The following is a 12,301-nucleotide window of genomic DNA, read 5'->3' on the forward strand; positions in this document are numbered from 1 at the left end:
AACAAAACTTACCTTGTAATAGAAAATTTAAATGAAGCTTCATGAAATACTCGTCTGGTTTACTCTAGGTAGAAAAGGCCTTCAACTTAATAAACACCTCTGTTTGGAATCTGTAATTCTGTCTTGAGTAGCCACACACTAGGTCACTGCCTCAGATTCTGCATTTCCAGATGCTGTCAACGGTGCTGAACATCATCATCTTCGAAGACTGTAGGAACCAGTGGTCTATGTCCCGGCCCCTACTCGGCTTGATACTACTTAATGAAAAGGTAAGAGGACAGCTCCCTGGTGTCCAGGGCACTGTGAGAAACACTTACAGCAACACCCCACGGTGGTGAAAGAGGGAAAGTGGCCCATTTTCTGAGCATGTCCTATTCATGCTCTGAACAGCATATAATCACTTAACGGTTAGAAGTCAGCACCTGTGGCAGTTCAGACAAAAGGGAAAGGATGAGGAAGTGTGACAAGGAGAGAAGATACCTAGAGATCAGAGCACCAGCTCTGCCATAAACAGACATAAATAAGTCTAGAGATTCCTATAAAAGAATCTGGATCAGATGACCCTCATAGCATTTACAAATTTAAAATTCTACATTTTTAAGTAAGATAAAGATGTATTATCCTACAGGTGCTTGCTTGAACTTTAAAAAAAACAAGTATCCAATTTTAATAGATATTCCATTTCTTGGAGAACACTCCTTCCACTCTGCAGATGATGGAGGGCTAGTCAGCCTTTCCCCATCTTCTCTCCTTACTGCCCCCCCCCCACTTTGCCCTACAGTATTTTTCTGACCTAAGGAACAGTATCGTGAACAGCCAGCCACCAGAGAAGCAGCAGGCTATGCATCTGTGTTTCGAAAACCTGATGGAAGGCATTGAGCGAAATCTTCTAACGAAAAACAGAGACAGGTGAGTGTAGAAGGCTCTGGCAAGAAACCCTAGGCAAGTGTTACTTTTCAAATCATTGAAATGACGGAGACTCCTTAAAAGTCTTTTAGAGGCCGTCTAAAGCAGTACTGCCCAATAGAAAAGCAAGCCACAAAGTAATTTTAAATTTTCTAGTTGCCACAACTAAAAAGGGTAAAAAGAAACAGACAGCATTCATTTTAATATATTTTATTTAACCCATGTATCCAAAATAATATGTCCATGTGTAATCAATATTTTTAAATTGAGAATTTCAAGATTCTTTTTATTGTACTAAGTCTTCAAGATCCTGTGTATTTTACACTTAACAGGGCATCTCAATTCATATGCTACATTTTCATCGGAAATACTTGATTTGTATTTAGATTTCATAAAACTTACAGTTGCAATTAGATTCCCATACTCAAGTTGTTCCAAACATACTTAGAAGTTGTCCAATAACTGAATTGAACGTCAGGTTTTTCTAAATTTATTTTTAAATTTTCTTTAATTTTAATTAATTTAAAATATGGCATTTTAATTAAGGTGCGATTGGGGAACTGAATTTTAAATTTCTTTTAATTGGATTCAGTTCCTCAGTTGCACTGAGCACAATTCAAGTGGTCTACAGCCACGTGTGGCTAATGGCTGCCATACTGGACAGCACAGGTCTCTTGGCATTAAGAAATGAGAGAGCTTCATCCTCTCCTAGCCCTCACTTCGTGAGGGTTACTTCCCGTCTCTGTCAGTGAGGCTCCTTTTGTGCTGCCATGAACCCAAGGTGATCCTCAGAGCCCCAGATTTGACCAGATCTCGAGGCCTGCCATGAAGTTGTCAGGTAGAAAGGGGTGCAAAACTAGCCCAACTTTCCCTTAAAGTCTTAAGACTAACTGACCTTAGAAACAGAACCGATTCATACGTTCTGCCTCTCAGTAGCCACTTGTCTGCTAGAAACGTTTTAGGCAAAGATCTTTCCCTTCCACTCTGCTCCCCCAACCTACATGCATCCTCTCTGTAGGTTCACCCAGAATCTGTCAGCATTCCGTCGAGAAGTCAACGACTCGATGAAGAACTCCACTTACGGCGTGAATAGCAATGATATGATGAGCTGACACCTCCTTGGACTCTACCTGTACAGAGCAGCGTCCCTTTGGTCTGGCCCAGAGGGGCGAACAATTACAACGGAGAGGGCCTGGCTGATCCTGGCCCCCTCCTCCAGGGGTGTGGGGAAAATGGCAAAGGTCAGCTAGCTTCTTCCCCAGGGAATAGGGGTGTGAGTGCACTCACTAGGGGGACAGGGCGCTGCTGGTTCCTGGGGGATTGGGTGGGAAGGGTGGTGGGAGGAGATAGAGACACAAATGTGTGAGACTCCAGCCCCCTCCTCCTGGGGCCGCCCACGGGGAAAGAACCCCAGTGTCCTGTCACAACCTGCCTTGTATAAACATGTACATTTTTTCATAACATTTTGAACAAGGTTTATATTGACTCAAGTTTAAAAACAAAGTGTGACTGAAAAATTTTTACAGAGTCTAGTGCACCAATGCTGATGTGAGGGGTTATGTATGCGAGTGAGGAAAAAATGTGTATTCTGGTGGCCTGAAGCTTTACTGGACGAGGATGTGTGAACGTGCAGAGATATATTTAGTGACACAGTGTAGAGAGGCAAAAAAAAAAAAAGAAAAAAAAAAGTAAAAATTCCAAATGTATATTTTTTCTTATTACCCTTTCCTCGCCCCCCAAATTATCACTTCCTGTTACTGTATCACCCTTGTTACTAGGAACTCTAAGCCATGCGGAGCACCGTCCCTCCCCCTTCAACCGAGATGCTGCCCTAGGTCCCTTGGCCTCTTGCGGTGCCAGACAACTCCAGCTAAAAGTGTTTGGTGTTCTTAGCTTCATCCTCTTTCCCACTTTGCTTATCCCCATCCTCAGACATACGCCTCTTGCTTTTAAAAGCCAGATGTAACTCTATGATTTAGGGTTCTTGGTCTCTGTAAAAGTGGAGACCAGAGAGAAGGAATTGAGCCAGTTGCTCTCCTGTTGAGCAATTTGGATGAGTCCACCTGAGGCCCAGTCGTGTGTGGCCAATAACTTTTAGTCTTCCCCAGCCCTCGAGGCAGTGTGTGTGGATGTGTGCGTGTGGATATTTATATATGTACCCTGCACTCGTGAATGTATGAACTGGAGGAAGTTACTACAGCGGAGGGGTTCTTAATAACAAGGTCTGCCTAGCATGAAGTATTTAACATTCTCCCACCCCTTTAAAAATATACATTTTTATAAAATGAAAACCATAATAAATGTTTTGAATATTAAAAAAAATTAACCTACGGAGGAAAATTAATGGAGAAAGCTATTTGCCTTGTACTTTTTCCACAATTGTTGCTGCTAGTTGTACGCATCTCTAGTTCAGCTCTTGCCCATGGGACACTCATCAATTAGGTTTTTTTTTTATTTCTCTCCTCTGCCCCCAGAAACAAGCCTGTTAATTTTTTTTTTCCTTCTCCTCTGGCGACTGTGTGGTGAATCCTTTCTTGCGTGATCAGGTCGCGGATAGACTTGTAAGGGTGTTTGCTGCATACAGTGTAAGCATTGTGACCGCCAATAAACTTCAATGGTTTCTACTGACCTGGTTTCAGCAATCAAGTCTAGTGTGTCTGCAGGGACATGTCTCACTCTGCACTCATGAAGATGTTTGAAACATGCATTCCTAAAAGCCAGCGGGTGACAGGCACCCCTCAACCTTGTGAAATTAGCTTCTCATTGGACTAAGTCTGACTCAATGTCTTTTAAAAATAGGATTCGTTTAGTTGATATATATCTGTATATAAAAAATATGCTGGGTCCACAGTTATAAAAGTGAAGCCACTTTACGAGCTTCCAGGTGGTAACCAAGAAAGAAGTAATAATTGCAGAAATCCCAGTTTAGTTAATGTTCTGACATATGCTCCTTAATGTGGGCTGGGTTTCACTCATTAGACCCCGACAAGTTCAAGGATAAGTGTTATCCCCTAAAATACTTGGCAGACCTCAAGAGCCAGAACTGTCAAATGAAGAACACTACCATGAACAGGGACTGTTTCTCATCCCCCATGCTATGTAGTACCTAGGTGTAAAAGAATTTAGTTGCCAGGAACACTGAAAATTATTAAGGTTCTGTGATGCCTACCTGTACCTTAATGCAGAGTTAATAATCACAGACTCTAGAGAGCCACTCTTGTCCACTAGACATACTGCTACCTTTGTCTGCTATTTCAGTCTCTGGCCCAAAGTTATTTCACAGGCCCCCCAAAAAAAAAAATGTATTCTAATAGCTTTAAGGCAAATAGAATTGATTCATCTTAGCCAAGTCTATCTCTAAACCTAATAGAAAATGGTCAGGCTGCATTAATATGTAGAACATACCAGTCACATGTTCCAGTGACCTGGAATTCTAATTCTGCAGTAAATAAGACAAAAAAAAAACTTTCTCATGGGTACTTGAAGAAGAAACCCTCTCCCCCAACTATCCTGAGCTGCTGATTGACCAGCAAAACCCCATACCCCTCCCTTTCCTTCCACAAAAACAATTTCAGAAGAAACTCACCAGAGGTGGTGTCTCCTCAGTGCAGCCCTAAGGACAGTCCAGTCATGACTAACTGCCATAGGTAAAATCTTCCCCAACCTCATCAAACTTTTTAAACAGTGAAGCTGCTCCTTTCTTAATTGACAGTTATAAGAGGGTTACCCAGAAAACAGCCTTTCTTTCTGATCAGTTATCAGCAATTTCACATGACTCAACCTAGTAAACGTGAAAGCCAGTTATCTTTTTTTTTTTTTTTTAAAGATTTATTTATTGATTGATTGATTGATTGCTATGTTGGGTCTTCGTTTCTGTGCTAGGGCTTTCTCTAGTTGTGGCAAGCGGGGGCCACTCTTCATCGCGGTGCGCGGGCCTCTCACCATCGTGGCCTCTCCCGTTGCGGAGCACAGGCTCCAGACGCGCAGGCTCAGTAATTGTGGCTCACGGGCCTAGCTGCTCCGCGGCATGTGGGATCCTCCCAGACCAGGGCGCGAACCCGTGTCCCCTGCATTAGCAGGCAGACTCCCAACCACTGCGCCACCAGGGAAGCCCAGCCAGTTATCTTTAAACCTTGGTTTCCTCAAGAAATCCTGTGGAGGTTTTCTTCAGTTGAAGCATGAGTTTATTACTTTCTAGGCTATCCTGGGCATCAAGTCAAGTGTCTTTTGACAGTGTTTCCTGACACAAACTGTACACTGACAAAACACCTAAAGTCTTGACTGCAGATTATTAAACTGTATTATGTATGTATGTATATATTGGTTTGCTGGCTCTGCCAACAAATAGGGTTATTTATTCCCACTAAAGTATAAATCAGACAAAGGATGAAGGATCAAATTTTAGGTTTTTAGATTTTAAGAAGCAAGGACTTTGAGCCAATTATCATTTTTCTAATGACAAATGACAACCTACTAAGAAATAATAGTTTTGTATTCTGCAAACACAAACTTATTCTTCAGAACTTGTTTTCTTCCCCCCAAGTGGAAAAATATTCTAATACCTTATGAAGTTTCAACCAAGTTGAAAAACAGACCACTTTTCAAAATATCCATGGTCATGGGGTAAGATGAATTAACTCTAGAGGGCCAAAACACCTCTCTATATCCTATCTACCACCAGCCAACCCTCCCTCCACCCAAGATTTTTAGCTAGATCTACAAACGTTAAGTTGCCATGTGAAGCTACCCAAGTGCCAAAGCAGAAAAGGAAAGCAAAGATAATTACAGGGAAACTGCAAAAGCCATAACTGATTAACAGGCCCTGGAAAAATGTAAATGACTGTAACTATTTTAAAGTCCTAGTTCTTTAAATATTTTTAAAGTAAACTTGAAAGGATAAAAATGTATTCACCAGCCATAATTAATACAACAACCAATTAGGTGGTAAATAACATCTAAGAGGATTCTTGCCTCTGTAGCGTGTCTCCTGGGTCCATCATATCTATTTTGGGTTTCTTAGATACCCTGGAATTCACTGGTCAGCCACTTTTGTGTATTTCAGGTCAATGGGTCACTAAACAAATCAGCTGCCAGACAGTGGGACATCAAATGATCAGAATGGAGGATGAAATCAAGCTTGGAATATTATGCCCCCTTCCTCAGAAAACCCTATGGTTCTCAGGACTGCCTGACTGGTGCTGTCTGTTCATTCATCAGCATCCACTATAAGCCAGATATCTTTTTGAGGGTCAGCAACAGAAAAGAAAACTAAACAGAAAAGCAAAAAACATCACTTGCAAGGCCAATTCATTGCCACTCTTCTGTGTAAGATCCCTCAACAGTACAAACTGATTCCAAAACTGTAGTGAACAATACTTACACAAGCACTGTACACAGTTATACTGTAAATTCTGCTTGACAATCATGAAGACAGACAACTCATAATAAATGTTAAGCATAACAGCATCGCCTGTATGGCCCAAACCTTCCCATTATTGGGTTACAAAAGAATGAAGAGTGACAAGTGGGGAATCTCCTAACCCCGGCTATTGGATAACAAATTAAGCAAGTCCATGCATATCTGGATTCAAGGTCTGGAGGACAACCAAACCCAGGATAAAAACTGATTAACTGGACAATGGATTTGGCCTTATGTAAAGCTCGGAGGGGCCACTCTTCAGCGTCTGACAGTAGTGAAAGGGTGGGCAAAGGTAAGAGCAGTACCTTCGAAGTCAGAACCCACACCATACCTCCTCAGCTCTAAAAGACTGAGGACACTGCAGTGAAAGTAAAGCCTCCTCAAGGCTGAATTAGTTCACCTGGAAAATTAGTGGAAATGAAACTACTTTTCAGTTTAAGTATATAACAGGCCATTATCATTTCTATTTACCAGGAAACCAGTTCCCCACCCTTTAACACCTTGCAGTCTGGGACATGTCACAAAGCAAACAAGTCATAAACTACCAGCCGAGTTGGGTACAGGAGAACGCTTCCACCCAACTAGGCCGCTGCCACTGCCATCTCTTCCTCCACATCCTACCTCGTGCCTTTAACCCCGTCTGCAGGGCCCTCTCCTCTCGGTCTAAACTTTCTTGCCCGTTGCTCACCTTTTCAAACCCAACGTAGAGTCCCACTTCCTCTGTGAAGTCTCCCCCTACTGTCCCTAAGTCTCACGGGTTTATCTGAGTTATTGCTAACCCCACCCCCTCCTCCTCGTCCCAGCAACCAAAACGTGCTCCTTAGGAGCCGGGGCCACACGGAAAAGATCATAATGAATGAAAGGATGTGTATCTGGGGCGTGGGAGAGTCTGCAGAAGATGGGAAGTGGGAGTTGGAGAGTAACCGCACCTTCATTTGGGCGAAGCCCCTGCAGAGCGAGCCCCGGGCTGCCTGCGTTGAGCGGGTTAAATTCACATCGTTACCACAGGCCTCTACCAAAAGGAAAAGAGCAGAAGCCTCTGACACCAGCCGCACGCCCTGCGAAGGAAAGAGAAAGAACTCACCCCCAACCCGGCACAACTTCCCAACAAGCCTCCGCGGCCCGGAGGTGGTTCGGGGCGTTCCTTCCCTCCCCGCCGCGCCTGCGCACACAGGCCCTCTCCCCAGGCGCGTCCTCCCCGCGTCGACGCTCACCCCACTTCCGCCGCTGTGTGCAGGCGCAGTCATAACTCCTTCCCGCGCCGGCCGGCTGTGGGGACAGCTGAAAGAAAGGCTGGTGTCCTCTGTGGTTGCCGGGGCGTTCTTCTTGGGCAAGGCCAGAGTTGGGCCGTGTGCCCGGTGGGGGTATCCACGGTGATAGTCACAGAGGCACTGTTCAAGGACTTGATCCCTGGATGGGAAGAACTCAGTGGAGTGGGCAAACAAGCTGAAAAGGTTGATTGTTGCGCGCTCTGTTTGCTCTGGGATAACTGAGGAGCCACCAAGAGGAGCGTTAACGCAGGAACGAGCTAATCGGAAGAAGACAGGGAAGAATACTCAAGCAGCGCAAAAACCCTGAGGCATGAAACATCTTGTACCTTTTTAGGAGCTGCAAAAACAGCATGACCGGAGGGAGAGTGCAGTCCTCTACATGTCTGGATGAAGGGTGGGGCACAAGAGGTTGGGATTTGATCCTAAAAGCCATTAAGTTTGAAAGCAGCCTAGTGACCAATCTTTAATTCACCAACTAGTGAGTAATAAAGATTTGAACCAAGATGAGGGCTGTGGAGAGAGAGCTGGGAAATACTGGGGTCGAGGGGTGGAATCAACAGGACTTTGGGAGGGTACAGGAAAGTGGATTGTATTCAATTGTAGTATGCTTCTGCTTTTGCAAGCAGAGCACCTGGAATTCAACAAAAAATCAGAAAATAGAAGAGGGAACACTCCCAATCATTTTATGAAACAAGCACTTCCTGATACCAAAACCAAAGACATTATAGAAGAAAAAAAAAACTTCAGGCTGATAGCCTCATGAACGTGAATGCAAAAATACTTAACAAAATATAAACAAATCAAATCAAGGAATATATAAAAAATCATAATACATCATGACCAAGTGGGATTGGTCCTAGAAACGCCAGGTTGGTTTAAAACATTCAAAAAATCAGTAACTGTAATTCACCATATAAACAAAGGCAAAAAAGCTGGTCCTCTCAATAGATAAAGAAAAAGCATATGGCAAAATTCAATACTCATTCATGATAAAAAAAATTCTCAGCAAACTAGGATTAGAAAGAAACATTCTTAAAAAGACATCCATGAAAAACCTACCACCAGCAACATACTTAAAGGCGAAAGACTGAATGTTTCCCCTAAGATGGAAAACAAGGAAAGGATGCCCACTGTTACCACTTCTATTCAACATTGTACCTGAGGTCCTAACTAGAGCAAATAGGCACAAAAATAAATAAATATACAAATAAAAGGCACACAGATCAAAAAGGAAGAAGTAAAACTGTCTTTATTCACAGATGTCGTGATTTGGGGTACAAAAAAAGCTACTGGAACTAATAAGTGAATTTAGCAAAATCAGAATACAAGGTCAGTATATGAAAACCAACTGTATTTCTATATACTAAAAATAAACTATTAGGACATGAAATTTTGAAGTATATACTATTTGCTATAGCATCTGAAAACATGAAATACATAGGAATAAATTTAACAAGAGATGTGCTGGATCTGAACACTAAAATCTGCAAAACATCGCTGAGAAAATTAAAGATCTAAATAAATGAAGAGATTACAACGTGTTCATGCATTGGATGTCTCAAAATCGGGATGACAATTCTCCCCAAATTGAACTATGCATGCAACAGGATCCCAATAAAAATCCCAGAAGGCTTTTTCTTTTTTTTTTTTTTTTAGAAACTGGCAAGCTGATTCTAAAATTTATATGAAAATGCAAAGAATCTGGAAGAGCCAAAACAGTTTTGAAATAGAAGAACAGAGTTGGAGGACTCAACTACCTGATTTCAAGATTTACTATAATGCTACAGTAGTCAAGACAGTGTGGTATCAGCACTAGGGTAGACAGACCAATGTAACAGAATAAAATCCAGAAATAGACCAACATATATGGTTAATTGATTTTTGACAAAAATGCCAAGGTAGTTCAATAGAGAAAGAATAGTCTTTTCCAAAAATGGTGCTAGAGGAATTAGATAACCACTTAGGAGGAAAAAAAGGAACCTTGACCCTTACCAAACACTATGCACAAAAATTAACTTCAAATGGATCACAGTTGTAAAAGTAAAAGCTAAAACTACAAGGCTTCTAGAAGGAAACAGGAAAAATTTTAATGGGTTAAGCAAAGATTTCTTAAAATACCAAAAGCATAAGGCATAAAAGAAAGAAATATTTGACTTCATCAAATTTTTAAATTTCTGCTCTCCAAATGATACCATTTTTTTAAATGAAAAGACAAGCCATACACGGGAGTGAAAAATCTTTGGAATACGTATACTTGACACAGAACAGGCATCCAAATATATATAAAGAACCACAATTAAATAAGATAATAAGATAACTCAATTTTAAAATGAACAAAATACTTAAACAGGTATTTTTGCAAAAGAAGATACAAAAATGACCAATAAACATTTGAAAAAATACTCAACATCATTTGTCATCAAAAAAAGATAAATAAAAACCACATGTCACTATATACATCCACTAGAATGGCTAAAATTAAGAAAACTGACAATGCCAAGTGCTGACAAAGATGTAGAGCAACTGGAATTTTCATACATTTCTGGTAGAAATGCAAACTGGTACAGAAATTTTTAAAATAGTTTTACAGTTTCACATAAAGTTTAATGCACACCAAATGATCCAGCAATTCCACTCCTAGGTATTTATCCTAGAAAAACTAAAACATATATCCATGCAAAGACTTGCTCTCAAATGTTCATAGCATTTTTATTCATAATAGTCCACAACTGGAAACTACCCAAATATCCATCAACAGGTGTTATCAGTCAGTGATGTAGCACAAGGAATTGGCTAATGCAATCATGAGAGGTGGCTAGGCAAGTCTGAGATCGGTAGGACAGGTTGTCAGGAAGAGCAGGCTGGAAGCTCTCTGGCAGGAGCTGAAGCTGCAGACCACACGCAAAACATCTTCAGGGAAACTTCAGTTCTGCTCTTAAGGCCTTTCAACTGATTGGATCAGACCCACCCATGGTATTGAAGGTAATCTTTACATAAAGGCAACTGATTGTAGATGTTAATCACATCTACAAAATACCTTCAATAGCAACTGCCAAATAGAAGGTGTCAGCCACACCCTCAGTTTGATTGCATAACTGGGTGCAATAGCCTAGCCAAGCTGACAGGCAGGTATCTGGATATACAAGTTGTGGAGTACTACTCAACAATAAACAGAAACTACTGATACAACAACAATATGGATAAATAAATCTCAAACACATTCTGCTCAGCAAAAGAGGGCAGACCAAAAGACCCTGTATGATTCTACTTATATGAACTTCTAGAACAGTCTGTACTAATCTACAGTGTCAGAAAACAGGTAAGCGTCTGACGCCAAGTAGACAGTAAGGGGAGGATATTGACTGCAAAGGGAAACGAGAAAATTTGGGGGAGTAACAGAAATTGTAACTTGGCTGTGGTGATGGCCACATGGTGTATACATCTGTCAAAATTCAAATTATACACTTTAAACTGGTACATTTTTGTTTATGAATTATTGCTCAATAAAGTTGGTATTTTAAAAAGGAAAAAAAAGAAAAAAAACTGATTCCTGCACAGCAGAAGCTCCAATCAGGGTTGCAGAAAGATAAATCCAGTTCCTCCAGCACCTTTTTTGGAAAAGACTATCCTTTCCCTTGACACCTTTGTTGAAAATCAGTGAACCTTATATGCAGGTGAGAAGTTTCCAGGATGGGAATGATGGATACGAATGCAATGAGAGAGATTCCTGGTTATTTCTGTCTCCCAAACAGAGGTGTTACTTGAGGGCGGTGGTCAGCTGAAAACCTTCCTCCTCTTCACTACCCCCCACCCAAACAAACATTTAAGGGCATCACTGTGCTGTGTGAACTGCTGTTTGTGAAATGACTGGCCCTCGTAAGGTCACTCGCAGTGCCCCGTGGTGTATTCCACCCCTTCTTAGCCTTGGGAGAAGTCATCCTTCTGGAAACAGGGCTCTTCCTCTCCGAGGACCACAGCCCTGAGGGTCAGGCCCTCTGGGCCTGGGAAAAGGCCCGCACTTAGAGGGTAGGGAAAGGACACGGAGAAAGAAGAACGGCAATGAGCGCAAAGGGCCGACAAGGCTGCGCTTCCTACCTGGTAGCAAAGCATCTCCACGCTGGGTGCTGGGCGGGCTCCGGCAGCAGGCCTCAGTCAGCCCCTATTGGTCAGGACCGTGGTTCTCACGGTGCGGTCCTGGACCAGCAGCATCCACCTCACCTGGGCACCTGTTAGAAGTGCTAATTCTCTGCGTCCCACCCAGACCTCCCCCGTGGGAAACGATGGAGGTGGGTGAGGCCTAGCGCTTTGTGTTTTAACAAGCTCTCCAGGTGCTTCTGAGGAGCGAAGAGGAGGAAAGAATGGAAGAACGGAATGGGGCTGATGAGACACCTCCCGTTGCCCCTTCCCAGGCTTCATAACCGCCCGCTGTGGGCGGCCGGCCCTCAGGTGAGGCCGGGATGAGGCCGGAGGGAGGGAGCCCAAGAGGGAAGCGGTCCGAGGAGGAGCCTATGGCGTGAGCCTCGCCCGCGGAGTAGGGACGGTGAGGTGGAGGAGGGATTGCGAGAGGGCCGGGCCCCGGGGCCGAGTGGACGTGAGACCGGGCACCGAGCCGCCTTCCCCGCGGCTGCCCGGCGCTGCACCCCCGGGGTGCTGGGAGGGCCGGCGGGGCAGCCGGGCCCCTCGCTCACCTCTCCCGCTCTGGGCG

General features: G+C 43.1%; 1 protein-coding gene across 2 annotated transcripts in view; it reads left to right on the forward strand.

The window, feature by feature from the left end:
• Positions 1-3,534, forward strand: part of XPO7 (exportin 7) — an 88,718-nt gene extending 85,184 nt beyond the window's left edge. For both annotated transcript variants that reach the window (XM_061200656.1, XM_061200657.1), the window contains exons 26-28: positions 171-269; positions 782-909; positions 1,925-3,534. In XM_061200656.1, coding sequence (XP_061056639.1) covers positions 171-269; positions 782-909; positions 1,925-2,018 — 321 coding nt within the window. In that variant the 3' untranslated portion in view covers positions 2,019-3,534. The remainder of the gene's footprint in view (positions 1-170; positions 270-781; positions 910-1,924) is intronic.
• Positions 3,535-12,301: the final 8,767 nt, after the last annotated feature.

The sequence above is a fragment of the Eubalaena glacialis genome, chromosome 9 (genome assembly GCF_028564815.1).
Source record: "Eubalaena glacialis isolate mEubGla1 chromosome 9, mEubGla1.1.hap2.+ XY, whole genome shotgun sequence".
Lineage (NCBI taxonomy): Eukaryota > Metazoa > Chordata > Mammalia > Artiodactyla > Balaenidae > Eubalaena > Eubalaena glacialis.